The sequence below is a fragment of the Gymnoscopelus microlampas genome (assembly GCF_963454915.1).
Source record: "Gymnoscopelus microlampas genome assembly, chromosome: 17".
In the NCBI taxonomy this organism is placed as follows: Eukaryota; Metazoa; Chordata; class Actinopteri; order Myctophiformes; family Myctophidae; genus Gymnoscopelus; species Gymnoscopelus microlampas.
Window position 1 is genome coordinate 6,607,134 of NC_139954.1, and position 24,916 is coordinate 6,632,049.

The window sequence follows — 24,916 nt, forward strand, 5'->3', positions numbered from 1 at the left end:
CTAAATTCCATATCCCATAAATGGTCTCTGTTTTTCGCCAGTTAAAAGAATAATGATCTATTTCAAATAACGGCAGTTTGAATGAGGTCATGCCTATGTTTCCTCAGCCCTATGTTCTCTCAGTTTAGGATTAGGCTTGGGGTTAGTTAGATAGAGTTAGGGTTGGGGTTCGTGTTAGTTTTAACTTGTGAGGGAACATAGGTACCGCTCCCGTTTGAATGTGTGCTCATGGAACCAGCTCTAATAAATGTATTGATTGAATACTTTATTCAATCAATTTGTCAGTTTGTCAAAAAAAAAGGCACGGTGGCACAGATTTATACAAAATAATGCTACAAGGATAACCCAGATAAGCTCCGAGCTTGTTTCCATTAAGGTCCACTGAATTTTGGCATCAATGGTGCTGGGAAATTCAAATGCCCTACTTTGTCATACCACTGTGTCACAAAAGTAGCAACATTAGCAGATATACACACTCACAATGCATCATGATGCAACACGTGAGCTTGTAGATCTGTGACTAAATAATACCTACATTGCATCCATTGGAACACAGGTTCTTTTTTTTACATTTCCTGAAAAGTGAAGGTTTTGGACATGCAATGTTTCCACCCAACAGCAAACGAAATGGCATGTCACCCAACCAATGGTCAATGGTTCTGAGAAACATAGTCCGGCCCGAGCCGCAAAGCCCTATTGTAATGCAAGGAATCATATTTTCGCCCCCTGTCTGGGTTTCTGTCCACAGCTCATCTCACATACTATGAGGCTGAATAGCGTCAGATAACTAAAAGGCAGACTAGGTCGCTTTTCTGATCTGTGTGTGTGTGTGTGTGTGTGTGTACACCACCCCCCCTCTCTGAATGGTATTAAAGTGTTTGCTGTCTTTGATGAATTCATTGATTGATTAGAGAGAGCACTGACGAGTTTGAAACTATTAATGGCCCAATCAATCAACTCAGTGCACACCCCCTTTGAAGTTCAAAGGGCCCTCCACAGACTTGTTTGTCCCTGCAAAGGGTTGAATGTCAGTATAACCCATCTTTTGGTGGATAAATGGTTCTATTGTTCTCCTCTTTGGCCAATCATTGCAGGCAGTTAGTGGTTCCACCCCCAGGCTCTCTAGTATAAGAAGAGTGTGTTGTTGGCATTAATCTACAACTCCTCCAGGATATCAATCATTTCAACCAGAACTGACTGGACTCCAGACTTCAGGTGAAGATGAACTCTCTCCAGCCCACCAGGAACAATTCTGCTGAACAGGAAGAACCCAAAGACCACCAAGACCTCGGTAAGTTACTTTTTCTCTGGCATATTTCCTCCTGTTTTACTGCAGCAATTGTCAATGTTCCCTTTATTCTCAAGCCTACACTTTCTGTTGTCTATTTTTGATATATCACAGTATGCACTATCACTATAGAATCCAAGTGCTTTTAAGTCAAATTGTATTCATTTTAGGACATTATGGATATACAGTATGTCTGCCTCATGTATTATTATTCAGTCATGGTAGTTAGTTTTGTTTCAAATTAGCCATCATAAAGGAGCCAAAGAGAAGATAAATGACCATGTTGTGACAAATTGTTATGTTTTAAAGATTTTCTTCATACAACACACCAATTAGGAAGGTTGGAGATTGTGGATGCATGCCAACTTAATGCAATTGTAAATGCCAACATTACTGCATGTTTCTGATTCTCACCTATCTCCCGTTTTTCATTGTTTTCAATACAGAGTTGGATCTTCTGCCTGGCTTCCCTGTCCTTCCAGCAGAAAAGGGACAAAGGAGCCTGGCTAAACCAAAACACCACTGCTGTGACCAGTGTGGGAAACGGTTCACTTTAATGTCCAGCCTTAAAAGACACCAGAGAACTCACACTGGAGAAAGATCATACCACTGTGACCAGTGTGAGAAGAGCTTCTCAAGACAATCTATATTAAATCAACACAAGAAAAGTCACACTGGAGAGAGACCATACCACTGTGACCAGTGTGGAAAAAGCTTCTCTCAATCGTCCATCTTAAATAGACACCAGAGTATTCACACAGGATTTAAACCCTATCCTTGTGATCAGTGTGGGGAGGCTTTTAGTCGTTTACATCATTTACAAAGACATAGGCTTGTGCACTCAGGATTTAAACCCTTTCCTTGCAGTGAATGTGGAAAGGGTTTTACTCAGCTGTACAATCTAAAATGTCATGAGCGCACACATATGAAAGAGTTTTTTGTCTAGAGATATGGACAACAGGCTCAGGATAAGTACATTAGTGTGTGGACACAGTTGTCTTGTCGTTCCATTAACACATTTGCCTATATCCTGTAGCCATATTTTATGGATTACCTTCACTGTTTTGATATTATAACTCAGTTTAACAAATTTCAAACATTGCATTGAACATGTTTTTCTCCAAAAAGAAGTAGCTCTGGAATAAACAAACCTTTTTATATTATGTTGGTTTAATTTCACCTATGTAGTTAGTTGCATTTGTTTGCTTTAATTTAATAAACTTTTTTTTCTCAATTAAGTCACATTCTTGGTTGTTGTTATTAACTGGGACCTAATTAGCCTACTTAATGTCTTGCTTTTCATGTTATTAATATTCACAACAGGAAAAAAAATAGTTGTGTTGTCAGGTCAGACATGTAAAGTGTAATGAGAATGTGTGTGAGGTTAAGGGTAAGGTTTTGACTTAGTGTTTAACATTACATTATTCCATCATTAGCCTGAGATTACCATGGTACCATGGAGGAGGAGAAGGAGCGATGAATCCGGCCTACCCGGACCCTTTCAGGCTCCTGGACCGACACCCCCTACTGGCCCTGTAACGTCACTTCTGTTGGTCCCATGCCATTAGAGAGGCTGCAGCCAGCACCACCTGAGACTGGCTCCCTGAGGGCAGAGACCAAGTCGGTTATCCCCCCCAACCCGACCTACGTTGTGCGTTTTCCTCCGATTTGAAAACGCCATTGTCGTCTAAACGGGAGGCCCGTCTGGTCTTTTTTTTTTTTGCCGTTTTCTCTAGGGAGCGTTGTCATGTAAACCGGGGTCTAAGGGCCTCAGTCACACATGTGCTCAATGCGAGACGTGTTCCTTTTCCCACATTGTCTGGCCCGCCAGACGCTACTACTGGCACCGCCCACAACCCACTAGACTCTCATTGGATTGGTTGGTTCACTGAAATAAAACTGACAGAATCGTACGTCATGTTTTGGGGTGAGCGTTTGCCCCCATTTTTTTTACTTAAGTAAAAGTATCAATACTGTAGGGTAGAAATACTCTGTTACAAGTAAAAGTCCGGAATTCAAAATTTACTTCAAAAGTTCGTCAAAAGTATTGGTATCAAAATGTACTTTAAGTACCAAAAGAAAATTACTTATTATGCAGAATGTCCCATTTCAAGTTTGCAAATGTATAAAAACCTTTGAAAATAGCAGATCTACAAGCAGCTTGTAGATCGGCTATTTTCAAATGGACGAAATGTATATAGGGCTGAAGTGGGTAATGTATGTTTTGCAATAATAATCCAAATCTACAAAGTAATTAAAGTTACTGAAAATTGGAAATACTCCAGTAAAGTAAAAGTACAATATCTGTCTCTGAGATGTAAAATGTACTGAAAATTGGAAATACTCCAGTAAAGTAAAAGTACAATATCTGTCTCTGAGATGTAAAAAGTACTGAAAATTGGAAATACTCCAGGAAAGTAAAAATACCTCAAAATTGTATAGTACTTGAGTAAATGTACTTAGTTACTTTCCACCACTGAAAAGAACAATATCAAATCCAAAACAGCTCTCACAGTGGTTCAGGAATGCGAAACAATACAAAAAAAAACATGTTTTTTTGGGGGGTGAAGTATTGAGTTACATACCCTGTAAAGGGTCCATTTGGTTCCTTTTGTACCCGTAAAATGGTCCATTGGGACCGTTGGTTGGTCCCCCGGGTGTGTTGTAATTGGTGTACATATACTGTAAACCATACCTTTATAATGATTAGCAGCTAAATGCTATATTAATAATGTACATGCTTTCATCATAGTTTACAGGACGCAGGAGCTTATAGCTGTGAGGCGACAGCGCTACCGTTTGCGCCACCGTGCCCCCAGCATGACATTTTTTTATGGTTTCCGACGACATTCTATTGCATAACATTTTCAATATCAATTGGTGTGACCAAAGAAACGTTCAAACCCTATGCATTACTGCATGCACTTGTGTTTGTCTTTGTTACGACTCTGGTCGTAATTTGGGTTATATTTTTGGATTTGGTCCTAGTTTTTAATGGTGTGGTGTGCCAAGCAGGGGTGTGAGCCTATAGCCAAATTCCAATACCGAAAATCTCGGCCACTCGCTCACTCCCACTCGGTCACTCCGACTTCAAACCGGAAGTAGTCGCGGTCCAATTGTTCATGTGCTTCTTGGAGGAGGCGAGTGGAGGAGGCGAGGAGGCTCTCCACTTCCGCATTGAGCGAGTGTACATGTGTGACTTCCGCATCACGTGTACACTTTTTTTTGTTTTTTTCCCCTTCTCCCGTGACGTATACATGGTCCTCCTCCTCCATTAATGTTGCGATGGGAAGGATGTACAAAAACGAATTTCACCCACTTTTGTACCTTGTAAACCTGTGATGTGACAATAAACCTGATTCTGATTCTGACGTGTAAAAAAAAAAGAGAAGTTAACTGTTCTGTTCTGGATCAAGCTTAATCAGCCCTAGTGACTGCTGTGTGTGTTTGTGTTTGTGTTTGTGTGTGTGTGTGTGTGTGTGTGTGTGTGTGTGTGTGTGTGTGTGTGTGTCCTTCTGTATGACCTTCTGTATTCAGTCTTGAGCTAGACTGCATGGAACAACATTGTGGGAGTTAAGTGGCTGTCCCGCTTCTGTTCTGTCAAAAATAATTCAAAGCTGGCTTGATCTGCTATTTGTTTGAATACTTAATTAGTCAGAAAGGTAAACGTCATTGGTACGTTAAGGCTAAAAGGATAACACAAGTCCTGGGGACTTGTTTCCATTGTGGTCCTATGAACTAGATTCCATTTCAGGGGGTGTAGTTCCAGTCCACAAATATTCCACAATCATATGGAATATTTGTGGAATACTGTAATTGTGGAACATTTGTTTGCGCAGTTGTGTATTCACAAGAAGAATAAAGAGATAATAAGGAAATAAGTGTGTATTGAATTGTGATTTATTTGTAAACCTCTGTGTACTGTATTCCCAGTTTTCAGAAGGTGGCATAACCATTTGATCCTGTTCATTTTCCTGTAGCTTTGTTTGATTAGCTTAGCAGCATGTTAACTACTAACTATGTTAAAGCTACAGGAAAATGAACAGGAAATGGGGATTACAGTTATGCACCGAGCCTAGAAGAAGTGTACAAAAGATGTCTATAATTAGTCTTAATTTGACGTAGAAAAGATGACCACATTTGGACTAGAATAAGCCCTTATGTAGAGGTTTGGACGTTCAGAAGACTTCAGGCAAAGACGCAATTAAAACTTTAATTCTGCACCCTCCAGGGACCAAAATGGGACGTTCAAAAATGACCTCATTGCACAGTGGGAATAAAATAATATACTGTATATGTGAAAACATCTGTTAGAAAGGTCGAGCTCGTTTCCCTGACCCCCAATCCTATTATAATCCTATTATAATTCTAGTAAGCTCACGGTGGTGGTGGTTGGTGGTAGGGTGGACTCTTGATCAAACTGCGCATGCGTCGTTGTGTGCCAGGTTTCGCGAGAGAAACAAGCAGCGAGGTCTATGAAAACGAGGCCAAACCAAACGAACCCTATAACACCAACATTGGCCCTAAAGCGTGTACAATCGGCGGACATGGCAACACCGACTCTACACCATAGACCCCGCCCACTCTCTGCTGTGGAAAGTAAACACTCCAGATTTGTTTCCCCACACACGATGCACATTAGCTCCATAAAGAACGGTTCTATGTCGTTCTCTTCCAGGATCGGGCGAACGTCCGCCAAGGCTCCGCTGTTTACCCTTTTGTATACATCGTATCCCAAAACTAATGGTAGATTCTAAACCGCACGGATGTTTAAAGGAGCTACACCATGAATTAAAAAAATAATAATAATATTTGATATCATATTGTTTATGTCCCTCAAACGTTTTTCAAAAGGTTTGAGCCTAAATCAAGCCTCAGATATACTCATTCCAACTAACTTCTCTCTGGCTTATAAAGCACTTTCACCTGCAATACCACATTGTCCTGTTTGGCACGGGGCGCTATTGAGCCAGTTTGTATGCATGTTGTGTCCTGGTTCTGTGTGGAAAAAGTAAAACAAAATAAGAAAAAAATTTAAAAAAAATTAAAAATGAAAAAACTTTTTTTTTTTTTTTTTTTTTGATTTTTTTTTTTTTGGTTAGAACTGAAAAACGGGAGGAATTGTTCCCAGACGTGACGTAGGGTGGGGGAACAAATCTGACGGACTGTTTTCAGACCAATTTACATAAAAAACACAGATAGCCTATGAAAGCCTGCATGCTCGAAGTCGGGTATTTGTTGGAACAGAAGAGAGGTGGGGGAGACCAAAAACACACAAAAATGAAGAAAAAGTTAAAATTCATGGTGTAGACCCTTTAAGGTTTGGTCGGCTGCATAATATTTTAGGTCGCCAGCGAAACTACCCGTTTAAATCGCTTATTTAGTCAGCCTGTGGCCATGTTTCCCATTGTAGCCAAACCGGGAGCAGTAGTGGCAGCGGACGTAGGGTTTTTTTCCGGGTTCAATGGGAAACATGGCCACAGGTTTCGCGAGAGAAACAAGCAACGAGGTCTATGAAAACGAGGCCAAACCAAACGAACCCCATACCACCAACATGCAACCTGATAATAATGTCCAAAGCATGTCTGTGTATGTTTACATCCATTACTGTGTTGGCGTTAGTTGGGATTAATGTTTATTAGCCAAACCAAGTTACTATGAGCCGTTAGCGTGATGCTAAGCTAACGGACGTTTGGCGCTAGCATGCGGCTAACGCTAATGCTAACGTCGTCATCGTGACTTAATCAACAATGTAAACGTTTCATCAACACACTTTATGAACCTTAATGTGGTTAATATTATCAGTGCTACCCAAGTAGTCCATTGAAAAGTATTATTTTGGTGTATTTTGTGTATTGTAACTTGGACACTGTAACTTAATGGTAGCTGGGGCGACGCGTTGTTGGCTCATGGTTCAGAATGCCTCATGGGTATTGTAGTCATTTTCTGCTATTTCGGTTCTACTGTGATAGACTGTGCTACATTACCTGCTGTTTAATTGTGAATCATATATGCTATGAATATATGGTAATACAATGTTTATTTTCCTGTATTTCCAGGTTTATGACCTGAGTCATCTATGACCTGTGTGTCATCTGTGTGTCCAGTACTTTGTACTGTGTTGGTTAAAAAAGACAAAACACGAGTTGTGACAAAGATGTGTGATTCTCTGATTAATGTTGTTAGTGGTGTAAAATGCCATCAAAAATATACTCAAGCCTGCTGCAGGGCAACAGAAAATAGCAAGCCTATTTTGCTCTTTCATATAGCAAATTTGTATATATATACGAGGGGACGCGCGCCCTTCACCGGGTATGGTGAAGGGCGCCCTTCACCGGGTATGGTCTAGTTGTTATAATCGATCGTTCCTTCCGACCGACCGAGAGGCATACCGGACCGAGGTGGAAGGGCAACACTGCCCTCTAGTGGATACATCCAGTTTGTACATGCACATGTTAACCCAGAGTACAGAAGTCCTGACGTCACTCGTTCATCCCCTGGGTCGTAAAGTAATTTCCCTATGGAGAATAACATTGGGTCATCATAGAATCGTCTCATAAGAATTGTGGTCCAAAAATAAACAAACTGCCTCGGCGATATTGTCAGGGAGGAGCCTCTGCATCGTTTATGATAGTCAGTCACTCATATTTGAAACGGACCGTTTCTGGCAAATTTAACTAATTCGGCAGAAGTAACATTAGCGTTTTCTCACCTTCAGTTGATGCTTCATATCCATAAGAGTAAAACCGCCGGGGTCATTTGTTTATGTTTGGAACACAGTTCTTATTTGACGCGATATTAAACACGTCTATGGGAATTCAGAACGGGGGGGAAAGGTTTTAAATCTTCTAAAGGTCTAAGGTATTCTCTAAAATTCAAATGGTAGCCGATATGTCCTAAGTAGGCCGAACGTTGTAGAGTTGGAACGGAGTTTGTAGCTAAAAGTATATACATATTCTGAATGTCTGATCTAATCATTGCTATGGTCTTGTAGGGAATCGACGGACTGTGCCAAATGCAGTGGCCGAGCTTTGAACCTGTAACCTACGGCTCACCAGGTAGTCACACTAACCATTCACCTACAGCTCTACTCAGATCTGTGGTTCTAAAACATTTTGTTGTCAAGGGCCCCCCAAATTAACATGTATTTGGCAGTGGACCTCAATGTGAAAAGATGTAGTGTCAGGGCCCCCCATGAAAGAAAAAGATTTATATTTAAAACTTAAAGAATATATATATGTATTCCAAATGTGTTTATTTTCACACAATGTCAGGGTTAAGAATCGAACTCCTAACCTTTTGTTTCTCAGGCAGGCTCTTTATCCAGTGGGCCACTGTGCCATGCTAAAGATTGAAGGCCAATTAGATAATGACAGAAAAGCCAAAGGCTTGTTTCCATTGGGGTTCATTAAACATTCAGAAGCAACAGCACAACAAACCATAGACAAAATAATATGCTGTAAAGATCTTTTTTTTTGTTTTTGTATTGTGTGTTGTTCCCCAAAGAGGAATGAAGACCTCATCACAGCAAGGCAGCTGGTAGCACAGTGGGTTGAGTCACTGCTAACACTGTTAACATGTTCAAGAGATTGTGGGTTTAAACCCCACTGACTCTTTACCCCGAAACCTTTCTTTAAAGACTGAGTTCCAGAAGAACTACTCTAAAGCCGCCCGGAAAGCAGTGTCGATTGGCCGGTACCAATGGCGCAGCGGACTAGTCACAGGGCTAGTGGCGCAGGACACCTTGTACAATGTACTTGGTTCAAACCTTGTGTCAGGTACTGAAAAATAACCCATTGATGCGCAAGCAGTGGGCACCGGGAGGGCCGTCTCCTCCCGGTGGTAGAGAGGTAGAGAGAGAGGTAGAGAGGTAGAGAGAGAGTCCAGAGGCCAAATCCTATTGATGTCTTTCCTTTGCAGACTGGCTTCCAGAAGATCAACTGAAAACTACCAGGAAGGCTGTACTTGTCAGCCATCTGTTAGCTCAATGGGTTGAGACGCAGTATACATGATCCAGAGGCCACGAGTTCAAATCCCACTGGTGTCTTTACTGTGATGCTTCCTTTTGCAGAATAACTTCTAGAAAAACAAGTTAAAACCACCAGGAAACCTGTAACTCTCAGCCAACAGCATAGCTCAACTGGTAGAGCGTCTGTCCAATAACATGACTTGACTTGACTTGAGTGGGTTCGATTCCCACTCGAGTCAAGTGTCCCCGGTAACTGGGGGCAATGGATAAATTGACTGATATCCTTAGTGATGCTTCCCTTTGCAGACTAACTTCTAGAAAACAAGTTAAAACCACCAGGAAACCTGTAACTCTCAGCCAACAGCATAGCTCGACTGGTAGAGCGTCTGTCCAATAACATGACTTGACTTGACTTGAGTGGGTTCGATTCCCACTCGAGTCAAGTGTCCCCGGTAATTGGGGGCAACGGATAAATTGACTGATATCCGTAGAATAACTTGTAGGAGTGTGCTGGTTCAAATCCAGTCACCACCTTAGTAACTGAAACCGAATCTGGCCAATTCGGTCTCAGTTACCGGGGACACTTGACTCGAGTGGGAATCGAACCCACTCAAGTCAAGTCATGTTATTGGACAGACGCTCTACCAGTCGAGCTAAGCTGTTGGCTGAGAGTTACAGGTTTCCTGGTGGTTCGATTCCCTGGTCCTGGGTTCGATTCCCACTAACGTCAAGTCCCCGGTAAATTGGGGCAGCGGATAAATTGACTGATATCCATAGAATAACTTGTAGGAGTGTCCTGGTTCAAATCCAGTCACCACCTTAGTAACTGAAACCGAATCTGGCCAATTCGGTCTCAGTTACCGGGGGCACTTGACTCGAGTGGGAATCGAACCCACTCAAGTCAAGTCAAGTCATGTTATTGGACAGACGCTCTACCAGTCGAGCTAAGCTGTTGGCAGAGTTACAGGTTTCCTGGTGGTTTTAACTTGTTTTTCTAGAAGTTATTCTGCAAAGGGAAGCATCACAGTAAAGACACCAGTGGGATTTGAACTCGTGGCCTCTGGCTCATGTATACTGCGTCTCAACCCATTGAGCTAACAGATGGCTGACAAGTACAGCCTTCCTGGTAGTTTTCAGTTGATCTTCTGGAAGCCAGTCTGCAAAGGAAAGAATCATAGGAAAGACATCAATGGGATTTGAACTCATGGCCTCTGGATCATGTATACTGCGTCTCAACCCATTGAGCTAACAGTTGGATGACAAATATAGCCTTCCTGGTAGTTTTCAGTTGATCTTCTGGAAGCCAGTCTGCAAAGGAAAGAATCATAGGAAAGACATCAATGGGATTTGAACTCATGGCCTCTGGATCATGAATACTGCGTCTCAACCCATTGAGCTAACAGATGGCTGACAAGTACAGCCTTCCTGGTGCTTTGACTTGAACAACAAACAAGACAAATAACTTTAAAAAAATGTGTTACAGCATAAATATAAATCTTTTTCATGGGGGGCCCTGACACTACATCTTTTCACATTGGGGTCCACTGCCCAAATACATGTCAATTTGGGGGGTTGACAACAAAACGTTTTAGAACACATGTCTTTTGTCCCCCCCGCCCCCCCAGATGGCCAAATATCAATTTGGGGTCTGTGACAAGTCAATATATGAGAACCACTAGATTATTGGAATAAGCCGTCATAGCTGAATGGATAGAGATCCCACCTCCTGGGTTTGATTCCCAGTTCTGGTAATGTGTTACCATGTTTATGCTTTAGACACTAAAACCATTAACTGTAAACAGCAATCAACTGTCTGAAGCTAAATTTCTCAACAGGATCTGTTAGGTCTAATTATTATTAAAGAAGGGTGGGATGTCTACATTTTAATACTTTAAGTTTTAAACACAAATTCTTATACAGACTAGACTGTAGGTCTGAATTAAGTACGACAGACTGTAGGTCTGAACACTAAACGGAAGTGTCTCAGGACATGGGTGACGGAAGGTGAACAGGCGGGTGATGGAAGGTGATTGGTGGAGGCAGTGGTGAGGCGGAGTTGATGGACTGGACCTGGGTTTTTGATTTGATCTGAACATTTTATTGGAGAATTAGACCCCTTGAGATGCATCATCTCGTCTTCCAGGGGGTCCTCACAACATACAAACAATGACAAAAACAATCACATAACATTCAACAACAACAACAAAACATACACATGAGGGCTCTCACACCATCCCAGACCAGTCTACATCAGTGTCAACAGACACATGTCATCTAAAAAATCACACCCAGTGTGAAGTGGGCGGTGTGTGGTCATCACAACATGACTCACTTTAAAAAAAGGATAAATGACTTTTTTTAAAGTCCATACTGCTATTCATAGGGCTGCACATGTGTCATGTGTTTCGCTAGCCAATCACAGTCCTGAATTTGCAAAGTCAACCAATCACATTACAGTTAGTGGTGATCACACTAGCTGTAATGTGATTGGCTGACTCTGAAAAGTATCGATTTGCATTAACAATGGAAGGGTTAGGGGGTATACAAATCTTTTGGTCGGTGTCCAAAACTCACTTATAGGGGGCGGCTACACCGCCCCCCAAAAAAATGAAAATAAATAAATGAGAAAATGAAATAGAAAATAATCTAAATACACTTTTGGTTCCTATCCATCATTTAGCTGGGGACCCCCTGGAACTCCCTCAAGGACCACTGGTGGTCCCCGGACCACTGGTTGAGAACCACTGCCCTAGGGCACCACCACACATTTCTTGGTGGACACCTCTGTGGTCTTTGGCAATTAGGGCCACAGGGAGTGTGGGGGTGTCATTTTCTGGTGTTAAGCTAAGAAGGCTTTTCTAGGACCAGTTACACATTGCGGACAGGTGCTCTTTTATTATTGTCAAGAGGAAGATGAGTTACTTTACACAACTCCATTTCCATTATGTCACTGACAACAACCTGAGGGAATCCAGTAATAGTTATGCATCACATGGCAAGTTATCTTTATTATGTAGTGCTATGGTCCCTCCCCTCTTGTTTCTCCACAATGGACACACATTGTCCATTGTGCCAACTGAATATGAAAACTATAAAGTAAATGATTAAGTCCATACTCAAAGGAGGCTTGTTTTATATCTTTGTTTTTATTTAGCATAGTGGTCCTTTTTACAATCTAAATCATCCTGGACGTGGCAGTATGGATTGAACACAAAAAACAATGTTTTTTTCTAGTTACATGTTTCAATTGTAGACCAAAACGTTCACTACAACATCAGAATGTCACACCTTATCATGTTTTTTTCCAAAACAAAATGTTTTCCCATATAAAAATACAACCTGAATAGTGAATGCATCAGATAATGCAGTCAGAAACATTTTTAAATGTCCTGTGCATGACAAAAATTGAAAAATAACAACTAAATACCAATAATAAACCTTGAGTGGTGCATATGTGAGGCCTGTATCACAATGTCTGGGTTTATGGTCCCATATAGACTGTCTCATCGTCACCTTACTAAACTAATGGCCTAAGTCATTTTTTAAAGTTTTTCAGGAAAAATAAAAAACTGATCCAGAACAAAACTATAATTTCTTAATCATTTCACCCAAAATGTTTATAACAAATTATGACTATTTAAATAGAAATAACACTGTCTGTCAGTTATGTAACATAGAGATTTAAATAGGTTTAAATAGGATTAAATCTGACTTAGGCCAAAATAAAAAGCAAAACAAATTACAAAATGGCCTAAATCAGTAAATAATTTGGCTTAAGTCACAAAACCGTGTGACTTAGGCCAAACAAAAGGCCTATTTTGTCCTAAGTCACACTAGGGAGTTAGGCCATTATACTAAAAGGGGAGTGAACAGCATGATCCTTTTCAATTAGGAGATGGGCCATTTTACCAGAGGTGGCCAGTGTCATGAGGACCTGACTTAGGCAAAAATATCATTTTCCTCAAAAAATGACTTAGGCCATTAGTTTAGTAAGGTGACGTCATTGTACATTATCCCAATTATTCCATGGGTACGTACATTTCAATTTATACATTATCTTACTAGCTTAAAAGCAGAAACATAAACAGAGGTAAAACTGCAGTCTGCTGAGAATACTGGTCTGACTGACTGAATCACTTGGAATGTATAAATGTAATATAGTGTGTGTGTGTGTGCGCGTGCGTGCGTGCGTGCGTGCGTGTGTGTGATCCCTGGAATATTTTGTATCAGATAGGCTATAAAAGATGTATGACATATCCCTGAATTCATCGGAAGGTATTATCCCAGTAATTCCATCATGACATCATTTTGATGCTGAAGTAGGCCGGTGAACAGGACTTCTGCTAGTGCCTTGCTGGTCACACTATCAAGGATCTCTCTCATGCGGGCTGGGTCTGTGTTCTCAGCACTGACTTTGGCGGCCAATTCAGCATGGAACCCCCCACTTATCAGATCATCAACGATGGACATCCCGTTCCTGACTTTTGCGACCAACACCCCCCGATTCTTTTTGAAGAAAGCCTGTTTGTCTTTACACAAATCAAAGGATAACACTACAATAAATAAGATGTCTCAAGTTGGTAAGTTGAAAGAAAAATGTGTATATAAAGTATGGTTATCTTGTGAAGAGAATAGGTCTGTACCTGGAACAGAAAGGCTGATGTTCGTGATCTTTGGTTCAGGTGGTCCTGTGGATGAGAGAAGTGAAAGCCTTCATTGCAGTGTGTAGACATGAATAATATTATAGTTAAATATTAAACTAATATGAATTCATTAATTTAATTACACAACAAAGATGATTTTGGATGAAATAATATTCCTGATTATTTAGATTAATAAATAATTTGAATAAAAAACTAGAATTTTCGCAATGCAGGGCATAGACATGAATAATATTATAGTTAAATATTAAACTAATATGAATTCATTAATTTAATTACACAACAAAGATGATTTTGGATGAAATAATATTCCTGATTATTTAGATTAATAAATAATTTGAATAAAAAACTAGAATTTTCGCAATGCAGGGCAATTGCAAAGAGGAATACCGTCGGAGGCTGCGCCAATTACATTGTCACATAACTCCTGAGATCACTTGAGTTTCATTTTGAGAGGATTGATACCCCCAACATAAGGTTTTTGCATCAAACGGTTACATTTTGAGCATTTGTGGCGCCCCCTATGGATCAAAGTGAAAATGCTTTTGGGGATTTGTTGAGTAAACCACCCTTGACATGTGATTCAAATTTGGGATTGACTGGACGTTTCGTTCGTGATTTGTGGCCTTTTTTGTAAAACTGGCCCCTTCCGCTAACTTTGCAAGCCATTTACGGACGAACGGTAAGGATTATCAAAATTCCGTTTGGATATATTCATCGCATGGGTCCATAGATCACGTGTACCGATTTGTGTGAGATTTGGACAAAATTTGAAGGAAAAGGAGCAAAAAGTGTGTTTTGAAGAAAATTCAAAATGGCGGAAAATCTATCCTGACGCAAATGGGCATGGCCTATTGCGTCTTGACCCAAGAAATCTAGGGGAAATTTTTATTTTATTTTACGGCCTACGGTTAAAGAGTTATAGGCCAAAACGTAAAGTTTTTTTTATAGCGCCACCATGAGGCTGACTAGCGTAATTCATACATTTCTGTTCAAACATGGATAGCTTCCTTTTTTTAAACAAAAACAAACAGACATAAACACAAAACAGACAGGCAACATGAAAAAATAAAACTTAATCAAAAAACAAAGGGACCCTCCCGCCTCCCTTCCCCCTCCCCAGAAGTGCTGCCCCAGATTACGTGCGACACGGGTCATCCACAAGGATTAGCCTTTCAACCTTTAAGAAAGGAGACTAAAGGCTTCCAAATCTTTTCAAAATATTTCAGTTTATCTTTGGCCCTTACAGTTTCTGAGAAAAAAATACTTGAAATCTATTTTTTTCATTTTCCCATTTTCCATTAAAGTGGATGGGGAAATGTAATTCACTAATAAATTAATATCAATTAAACTAATCTCTTAGCAAAATACAAGCACACGATTCCCGGTGAGACCGGTTATTTTGACATATGGCACTAAATTGGGAAAAATGGGAGGAGTAGCGCGGCAAAGTTTTTATCATAGAGGACTATAGTCTGGTTGCCCTGTTAGGGCAACAACACCAACTAGACGCGTCGCAATTCAGGGCAATTGCAAAGTGTGGTTGCGCCGACGCGAGTCGTGGGTCGCTGCCGCCGGGACTCGAGGAATACGCTTGGAGGAATACCGAATCTAGGACATTTTTTATTCTATGACCTACGGTTCAAGAGTTATAGGCCAAAACGTAAAGTGGGCTGTTATAGTGCCACCCTAAGGCCGACTGGTGTAAGTCTTTTTTTATTAATTTCAAACTAAATTATGAACCTCCCCTCCAAGTCTTGTAACTCTAGCCCTTACAGTTTCTGAGAAAAAAATACTTGAAATCAAGTTTTTTCATTTTCCCATTAAAGTGGATGGAGAAATTTAATGCACTAATAAATCAATATCAATTAAACTATAAAACCAATCTCTTAGCAAAATACACACACACGATTCCCGGTGAGACCGGTCGTTTTGACATATGGCACAAAATTGGGGGAAAAAACTGTGGGAGGAGTAGCGCGGCAAAATAAAGTTTATCTAGAAGTGGAATAAAGTGTATAGAGTACTATAGTCTGGTTGCCCTGTTAGGGCAACCACACTAATAAAGTGTGAAGATTACTAATAGTACCACACTAATAATAATGCATTTTAGAACAAAAAAAATAAGAAAATGCTTCGTTAAAAAGGTAGGTTTTTAGTCAATTTTTAAAAGCATCAGTGGACTGTGGTGCTCTCAGGTGGTCAGGGAGGGGGGCATTCCACAGACATGGGGCTGTGTAGCAGAAGGCCCGGTCACCCATGGTGCGGAGGTGGGTGTTAGGGACAACAAGAAGGTTGGTGTTGGTGGAGCGGAGGCTTCGAGTTGTGGGTTTTGGGGTGAGGAGTTCTTTGAGGTGTGTGTGTGTGTGTGGGGGGTGGGGGGGTTGCCGTAGATGCGAGGCCTGTTTATAGAGTAGTTCACCCAAAAAATGGCTTATTTTCTATCAATTACAAACCCTATCAAGCCTTGAACTCATGGAGATGTTTTAGTTTTTCTCGCATTCCTTTTTTAAATGTTTGATTAAATGTTTTTCTCCACGGTTTTGTAACAATTTTTTTCACCCAGTGCCAATTGCCTGTGTAATCCTGGACGCTACTCTCCCTCTGTCCAGCCAAGGGAGAGCCCAGAACTGAGCTCATGCCTCCTTCAATGCACACACACAACTGAAGTGATAACACATGCAAATATAATACATTTGCATGTGTTTTCACTTCAGTTCACTTCACTTGACAGGGGGGAGTTCTCCTCCGGTAGGACGTACATGTGGAAGGAACACGTTATTCCAACCACTTCCTTTCGGCTGACCAGGAGGAGGCAGTATAGAGACCAGGATTACTGCATGTTTTGTGTGAGGGTACCTACCCTAGGGGACACGGGGAGTACATGCAAACTCCACACAGTTTTTGTCGCATTCCTAAGACAATAATTCTCCGGTAGGAGACTCAAATGCAGGTCAATTGAGTCTCCTACCTGAGACTCCATCGGTCATCATTCCTGAGCCAAGGGACAAAAACAAAAGAATGGTGCACCCTGCAACATGTGGTCCCTGGTGTGGCTATTCTGATGGCAGACCCCTGACCAGTGTTGGTGCCAAGTGTAGTGCGGATCGGAGCAACGGTGTGCCTGGTAGGTCCATGTGTTACGTTTGTGACGTCCACCCTCCCACCGCCGGTTTACCCTCTAGGCAATTTTAATATAGGATAATATACAGTATAGTGTGTATGTACAGTGTGAACAGCCCAGACTGTAGTGTCAGCTCACCTTCAGCTGCTCTTCTTGTTGAAGTTGAACTTGACACTGGAAGGTCTGCAGATGCATGCTGGTCTACTGTTACATTGTGTCAGAAGAGACAACAGACTTGTATAAGAAAGCTGGTATTACCTGACAGTAATTATCCTGATAATTAGTAAAGTGATTCCATTTGTGTTCAGAAAGGTAATTAACTGTTGTCTACGGCCCGTTTATCCACCAAAAAGTCTTATTACAAATTATATGAATGTGTGTTGCTCTTAGAACAATGGGAACAAAAACATGTGTTGAGTGTCTACAAAATTAAACATTGTTCAATGATTTGAGCACATTAAAACAAGCTAGGGTTTCCACCAATCCTATAAAATATGGAATCACGCATTCGCCCTGTTACGTCCCATTTTGAACCAATACTGGATGTGTTCATAAACGTCCCATATGTTTGCCATAGACAAAAGACTGAATTAAAAAATAACAATCCAAATACAAAAAAATAGGAATAGGGCCCCCAGATCTTTAAGGCCATGCCTGGTCTACCACCAACGCTAACCCTATCCCTAACGGCATCACACACACACACAACTGAAGTGAAAACACATGCAAATATAATATATCTGTGTTTTCACTTCAGTTCTCTTAAATCTTTTGTTTCATCACTTCCAATTTCATTTGTTTATACTTTACGACAAGGCCTTTATTTCAGTAAAGTATGCACAAAGGAAATTGGAAGTGATGAAACAAAATTAGAACTGGAAATCAGAATGATCACTTACTAATATAGTACAATATAGAGAACTTTATTATTTATTTTTACTAAGTCATGCTCAACAGCACTCACCTGAGACAAATGCAGCCTTTACTTCAGGTCGTGCTGCAGGAACAACAAAAAGTGTTGAAATTAAATAATAAATGCAGAAATGTGAGCAAATATGGCCTAGCAAAGTTGGAAACAAACTGTTAAGTTGTTCAAGTCACAAATCACAGCGCAGATCTCCGCCAGGCCTGGTGGCCTACCTATGGCAGTGTAACGTCACTTTTCCACTGCATAGTATTACAATTTGTATTTGCCAAGTACCTGGTAAAAGGCAGAATGTGACATTGACAGAGGAGGGTGACCTTATTCGCTGTACGTACTCCTACAGGGGGTGGAGCCTGTCAGTGGGGAATGTTGAATAAGAGCAGTAGGATGGAGGCGCTCCTCACTGGCAGGTGAGCCAGTAAGGTAAAACAGTACATCCTCCAGGTGGGGGCTCCTCACTGGAAGTTGAGTCAGGAGAGTATAACAGTAGATCCTCCCGGTGGGAGCTCCTCACTGGCAGGTGAGCCAGTAGGGTACAACAGTACATCCTCCCTGTGGGGGCTCCTCACTGGCAGGTGAGGTGCAAGAGTACATCTCCCGGTGGGGGTTCCTCACTGGCAGGTGAGCCAGTAGGATACAACAGTATGTCCTCCCAGTGGGGGCTCCTCACTGGTAGGTGAGCCAGTAGGATACAACAGTACATCCTCCCGGTGGGGGCTCCTCGCTGGCAGGTGAGCCAGGAGGATACATTACATTACAGTCATTTAGCAGACGCTTTTATCCAAAGCGTCTGCTCCAAGCGATACAACAGCAGACTTACAAACTCTGGCTGCTCTAGGCCTTATGAACTCAAAGGATGCAAGTCTTAACTGAAGTTAAGGTTACTCAAAGTAATGGTGCCATCTATCCAAATGCCAGGATAGTTATAATGGGGAAGACAATATGTTTAAATATGAAAGAGCTCTTCCAATATATCTCATAATTCAGTTAAACTCTGCCTTTACCTTCCAGGTCAATCTCTTGCTCCCAGACTATTTTGTCAGGTTCCAGCAGTTTCAATGGGATGACTTCTGCATCGAGATTGATCGTCACCTCAAATGTTGCATGGTAATTTGGTCCATTGTTCTGACGATATTCCACATCCTGAAAACAGATATAACTGTAATTACTATTATTATTACTATTATATACTAGTATTATATACAATATATATTATATATAGTATTAGTAGTAATAGCAGTAGCAGTAATAGTAGTAATAGTAGTAGTAGTAGTAGTAGTAGTAGTAGTAGTAGTAGTAGTAGTAATAGTAATAATATTTTGAAGGCCAAAACAAGGGGCAACGGCAGCATTACATTCTTGCCCTGAATGGGTTTTTATCAGTTTCCCTGAATGGGTTTTTATCAGTTTCCCTGAATGGGTTTTTTATCAGTTTACCTGAATGGGGTCTTATCAGTTTACCTGAATGGGGTTTTATCAGTTTCCCTGAATGGGGTTTTATCAGATTCCCTGAATGGGGTTTTATCAGATTCCCTGAATGGGGTTTTATCAGTTTCCCTGAATAGGGTTTTATCAGTTTCCCTGAATGTTGTTTTTTATCAGTTGCCCTGAATGGTTTTTTTATCAGTTTCCCTGACTTGTGATATGATACCTTGGGCAATACTTTATATGAAGTATTAGAAGATTGCAGACTGTAGTGCTGGCTCTCGGTGAGAAGACATTCAGAGGTGGTCTTGATGTGTTTATCCTCATCATGTTGTACTTTCACCTACAATGACAACAACACATTTTGATAAGGATTCAATCATAATGATTTTTCAGGCTATAAACTTCTACAGACTAGCCTTGTTGTCTTTTCAAAATCCATATCATGTTTAATGCATTAATTGTGAATGTATCCAATGTCACAGAGATGCAAGCTACTCAACAAACAACATTTTACCTCTTTGGGAACCACATTGTCCGGCAGCAGAAAGACATTTAGAATCTGTCTCTTAGATCCCGGTGGTCGAAGGAAAAGCAGAACCTGAGCACGTTTTGGTTGTGTTCTAAAGAAGCTCGAAATCCTCTCCAGAATCCCAAAGCCAGACAGGTGGGTCACATTTACAACCACATGAGTCTGGGTCACTTTCAGTGGTTGTAAGAGTTCCACGCCCTCATCTGTGATGTGGGCCACGGACAGATCACCTGTGAGTTTTTGAAACATAAAAGATTGTATTATATGTAAACAAGCGCGCCCATGCGCGCACACACACACGCACACGCGCACACACACACACACACACACACACTCTATCAAAATGCCTAAACAAACTTAGTCAGTAAGACAAATCCATGACACTGCTCTAATATCAGATATGACAGTCCACTTTGAATTTAAATATAGTGTCTCCTAAATTGAGTGGCTCATAAACAAGACAGTGTGGCTGACTCACCAGGTGTGATGTGACAGTGTGGCAGGTGTAGCTGACTCACCAGGTGTGATGTGACAGTGTGGCAGGTGTAGCTGACTCACCAGGTGTGATGTGACAGTGTGGCAGGTGTAGCTGACTCACCAGGTGTGACCTCACAGTGCGGCAGGTGTAGCTGGCAGACAGACTGCTGAGGACACTGGATGTCAAACAGAGGACCTCCAGGAGTCCTTCCTGTTGACTGGAGACATCTTTCCTCCCACTGAACAGTCCTGTAGAGGACTTCTCCTTCCCCTGTCGTTACAAACACCAACCCTGTCTCACAGCACTGGAACAGCCCCGCCCTGAGGAACTTGGACCTAAGACACAAAACAAAATGTTTAATTGAGATAATCTATCTATAAATACTCATAATCTGCGTTTTTGTGTATGTGTGTGTATGGGCGTGCGTGCATACGAGTGTGTGTGTGTGTGTGTGTGTGTGTGTGTGTGTGTGTGTGTGTGTGTGTGTGTGTGTGTGTGTCCTCTGAAAAAGTCTGACCAATGGACTAAACATGGGGACATGTGGTCAGCCATCACATATAAAAGATGCCTTATAGTGTTTATAGCCTAAATATATTCCTTTCAACCAGAAGTGAAAGGCCACCACAAAACACTGGTAAGACTCACATGAGGTCCCTTTTACATGGAGACACCTGATGTCCTCAATATGACATCCAGTGGTGGAAAAAGTACTCAAATGTTTTACTTAAGTAAAAGTATCAATACTGCAATGTAGAAGTACTCTTTTACAAGTAAAAATAATACAAATACAAAACATGCATTAAACAATTAAGCCCTATTTCATACATTGTGAGCTTGTAGATTGGCTATTTTCTGATACGTTTCACACATGTTGACAAATTGTAAGGACACAGTCTTGCTAGGCCCTCTGCACTTGGACCGCCTGGGATTAGAATATAGTGAGCTCTCAGCAGGTATAAATATAAAAGTACTCTCAGTACACTGACAGTATAAATATAAAAGTATTCTCCTTACACTGACAGTATCATCATGTATTCCTAGTCCAAGGGGAAGTGAAACACAATCTAACCCCAGTAATGTCTGTAAATATATGAAGTCAATCCACAGTGGATTCTAGCTATACCAGTATGTTTACTCTAGATAGACAGACAGCACTTGGTTTTATTTTAAGTGAAATGCGTACAATGATAAATATGTTGCAAATGTGTCTATTTCAAAGCAGTGGTGGAAAAAGTACCCAGATATTTTACTTAAGTAAAAGTATCAATACTGCAATATAGAAATACTTTTAACTCATTGAGTGCCCAAATTATTATTATCTATTTCTGGCCATTACAATTTTTTTTTTTTTTTTTCAAAGTAAAACAAAAGTGCTTAGGAAGCGAGATACAGCCTTTTTAAGTTATAAGTTAAACAAGGAGTGGATGGAGCTGCAAATCTTCAGATGATGATATCTTGGGTTTTGAGTTTTTTTTCTATTTTTTTCAAAAACACGTGAAACACGTTAATGGCACTCAACACCATAGCGCTAAAACACGTGAAACACGTTAATGGCACTCAATGAGTTAAAAGTCCGGAATTAAACATTTACTTGAGTAAAAGTACAAAAGTATTGGTATCAAAATGTACTTAAAGTACCAAAAGTAAAAGTACTATAATGTTTGAAAATAGCAGATCTACAAGCTCACAACGTGTCACGATGCGACGCGTTGTGAGCTTGTAGATCGGCTATTTTCAAATAGCCTAGGTATAACATAGGGCTAAAGTTGTTAAAGTATGTTTTATAATGTGATCATGTACATCTGCACAGTAACTAGTAACTAAAGTTTTCAAATAATTGTAGTGAAGCAAAAGTACAATATTTGCCTTTGAGATGTAGTGGGGTAGAAGTAAAAGTACTGATCATTGGAAATACTCCAGTAAAGTAAAAGTACCTCAAAATTGTACTTAAGTACAGTACTTGAGTAAATGTACTTAATTACTTTACACCACTGATGACATCATAGTACTGATATACTCAATATGACATCATAGTACTGATATTGAGTCCAAAGGGAAGCACGTACATCCCAACAAAAATGTACAGGTGCTGAACAACAATACGTCCACTGGAGAAGGAAGGACAGTCCATGCACTGTTCTTAGCTCCCAGTAGAAACATGCATTTTTAGAGTATGACAATGTTTCCACCCATATGGGTCTTCCTCAGGTCTGACTTGAAGGTCCCTTCCTTCTCCATCATAGTACTGATGTACTATGGCAGCCCCCTACCGTTGTCAGAGACCCCAGTGCGGTATCTGACATGTACAACAGGTATTACATAACAGGGTGGACATGCCATACCATCTGGCATTGTTCACCACTTGCTTCGTTCACTTGTCAAGTTCATTTACAATCACAGTGGCTGGTTGAATAGAAACATGTCAGTGGAAAGACTCAGCTGATGGGTTTAAAGACACAGCTTCTACATCTATAGAGGAAGCTGTTTAGGATGACCGACCTGTATTGATTGGTTGACTGCTCTGTGTTTAGGATGACTGACCTGTATTGATTGGTTGATAGGATGACTGACATGTATTGATTGGTTGACTGCTCTGTGTTTAGGATGACCAACCTGTATTGATTGGTTGACTGCTCTGTGTTCAGGATGACTGACCTGTATTGATTGGTTGACTGCTCTGTGTTTAGGATGACTGACCTGTATTGATTGGTTGACTGTTCTGTGTGTTTAGGATGACTGACCTGTATTGATTGGTTGACTGTTCTGTGTGTTTAGGATGACTGACCTGTATTGATTGGTTGACTGCTCTGTGAGCACGCTGGGTTCAAAACGGCTCTGAAAGACACAAAGCAGACATGAAACAATCATTAACTTTCCTGATGTTCAGTCTGTGTGATTATTCTATAGAGGAGGTTCTACTGATGTTCAGTGTGATTATTCTATAGAGGAGGTTCTACTGATGTTCAGTGTGATTATTCTGTAGAGGAGGTTCTACTGATGTTCAGTGTGATTATTCTATAGAGGAGGTTCTACTGAGGTTCAGTGTGATTATTCTACAGAGGAGGTTCTACTGATGTTCAGTGGGATTATTCTATAGAGGAGGTTCAGTGTGATTATTCTATAGAGGAGGTTCTACTGATGTTCAGTGTGATTATTCTGTAGAGGAGGTTCTACTGATGTTCAGTGTGATTATTCTATAGAGGAGGTTCTACTGATGTTCAGTGTGATTATTCTACAGAGGAGGTTCTACTGATGTTCAGTGTGATTATTCTATAGAGGAGGTTCTACTGATGTTCAGTGTGATTATTCTATAGAGGAGGTTCTACTGATGTTCAGTGTGATTATTCTACAGAGGAGGTTCTACTGATGTTCAGTGTGATTATTCTATAGAGGAGGTTCTACTGATGTTCAGTGTGATTATTCTATAGAGGAGGTTCTACTGAGGTTCAGTGTGATTATTCTATAGAGGAGGTTCTACTGATGTTCAGTGTGATTATTCTACAGAGGAGGTTCTACTGATGTTCAGTGTGATTATTCTATAGAGGAGGTTCTACTGATGTTCAGTGTGATTATTCTATAGAGGAGGTTCTACTGATGTTCAGTGTGATTATTCTACAGAGGAGGTTCTACTGATGTTCAGTGTGATTATTCTATAGAGGAGGTTCTACTGAGGTTCAGTGTGATTATTCTATAGAGGAGGTTCTACTGATGTTCAGTGTGATTATTCTATAGAGGAGGTTCTACTGATGTTCAGTGTGATTATTCTATAGAGGAGGTTCTACTGATGTTCAGTGTGATTATTCTATAGAGGAGGTTCTACTGATGTTCAGTGTGATTATTCTATAGAGGAGGTTCTACTGAGGTTCAGTGTGATTATTCTATAGAGGAGGTTCTACTGATGTTCAGTGTGATTATTCTATAGAGGAGGTTCTACTGATGTTCAGTGTGATTATTCTATAGAGGAGGTTCTACTGAGGTTCAGTGTGATTATTCTATAGAGGAGGTTCTACTGATGTTCAGTGTGATTATTCTATAGAGGAGCTGGTTCTACTCACAATGTCCATGTTGGAATGATGGACATCATCAGAGGAGAGTCTACACACACACACACACACACACACACACACACACACACACACACACACACACACACACACACACACACACACACACACACACACACACACTGAGGTCAGTGACATAATGATAAACAGATTCACAAAATGCACGGTTCAGTTTATTTTCAGAAAGAAACAGTTTATTGCTTTCTAAAATGTGTAATTTATTAAAGCTACTGTACTAACATCATAAACATAAAGTATAATATTGTTTTTCATTAATTAAAGCTACTGTATGAACATCATAAGCATAATATTGTTTTTTATGTATTAAAGCTACTGTACTAACATCATAAGCATAAAGTATAATATTGTTTTTCATTAATTAAAGGTACTGTATGAACATCATAAGCATAAAGTATAATATTGTTTTTTATTTATTAAAGCTACTGTACGA

At 40.5% G+C, this 24,916-nt stretch overlaps 1 protein-coding gene across 3 annotated transcripts in view; it reads right to left on the reverse strand.

Annotated features, from left to right (window-relative positions):
• Positions 1-12,574: 12,574 nt before the first annotated feature.
• LOC311064129 (uncharacterized protein) overlaps positions 12,575-24,916 on the reverse strand; it is a 90,112-nt gene continuing 77,770 nt past the window's right edge. The window contains exons 15-24 of one of the 3 annotated variants that reach the window (XM_084083896.1): positions 24,457-24,496; positions 23,187-23,236; positions 20,522-20,736; positions 19,909-20,153; positions 19,618-19,734; positions 18,972-19,110; positions 18,007-18,039; positions 17,181-17,243; positions 13,901-13,945; positions 12,575-13,786 (exon numbers count right to left, since the gene is read on the reverse strand). In XM_084083896.1, the coding sequence (XP_083940022.1) occupies positions 13,536-13,786; positions 13,901-13,945; positions 17,181-17,243; positions 18,007-18,039; positions 18,972-19,110; positions 19,618-19,734; positions 19,909-20,153; positions 20,522-20,736; positions 23,187-23,236; positions 24,457-24,496 (1,198 nt within the window). In that variant the 3' untranslated portion in view covers positions 12,575-13,535. Of the gene's footprint in view, positions 13,787-13,900; positions 13,946-17,180; positions 17,247-18,006; positions 18,040-18,971; positions 19,111-19,617; positions 19,735-19,901; positions 20,154-20,521; positions 20,737-23,186; positions 23,237-24,456; positions 24,497-24,916 lie in introns of all 3 variants that reach the window. The other 2 variants (XM_084083894.1, XM_084083895.1) reach the window with 2 other exon arrangements.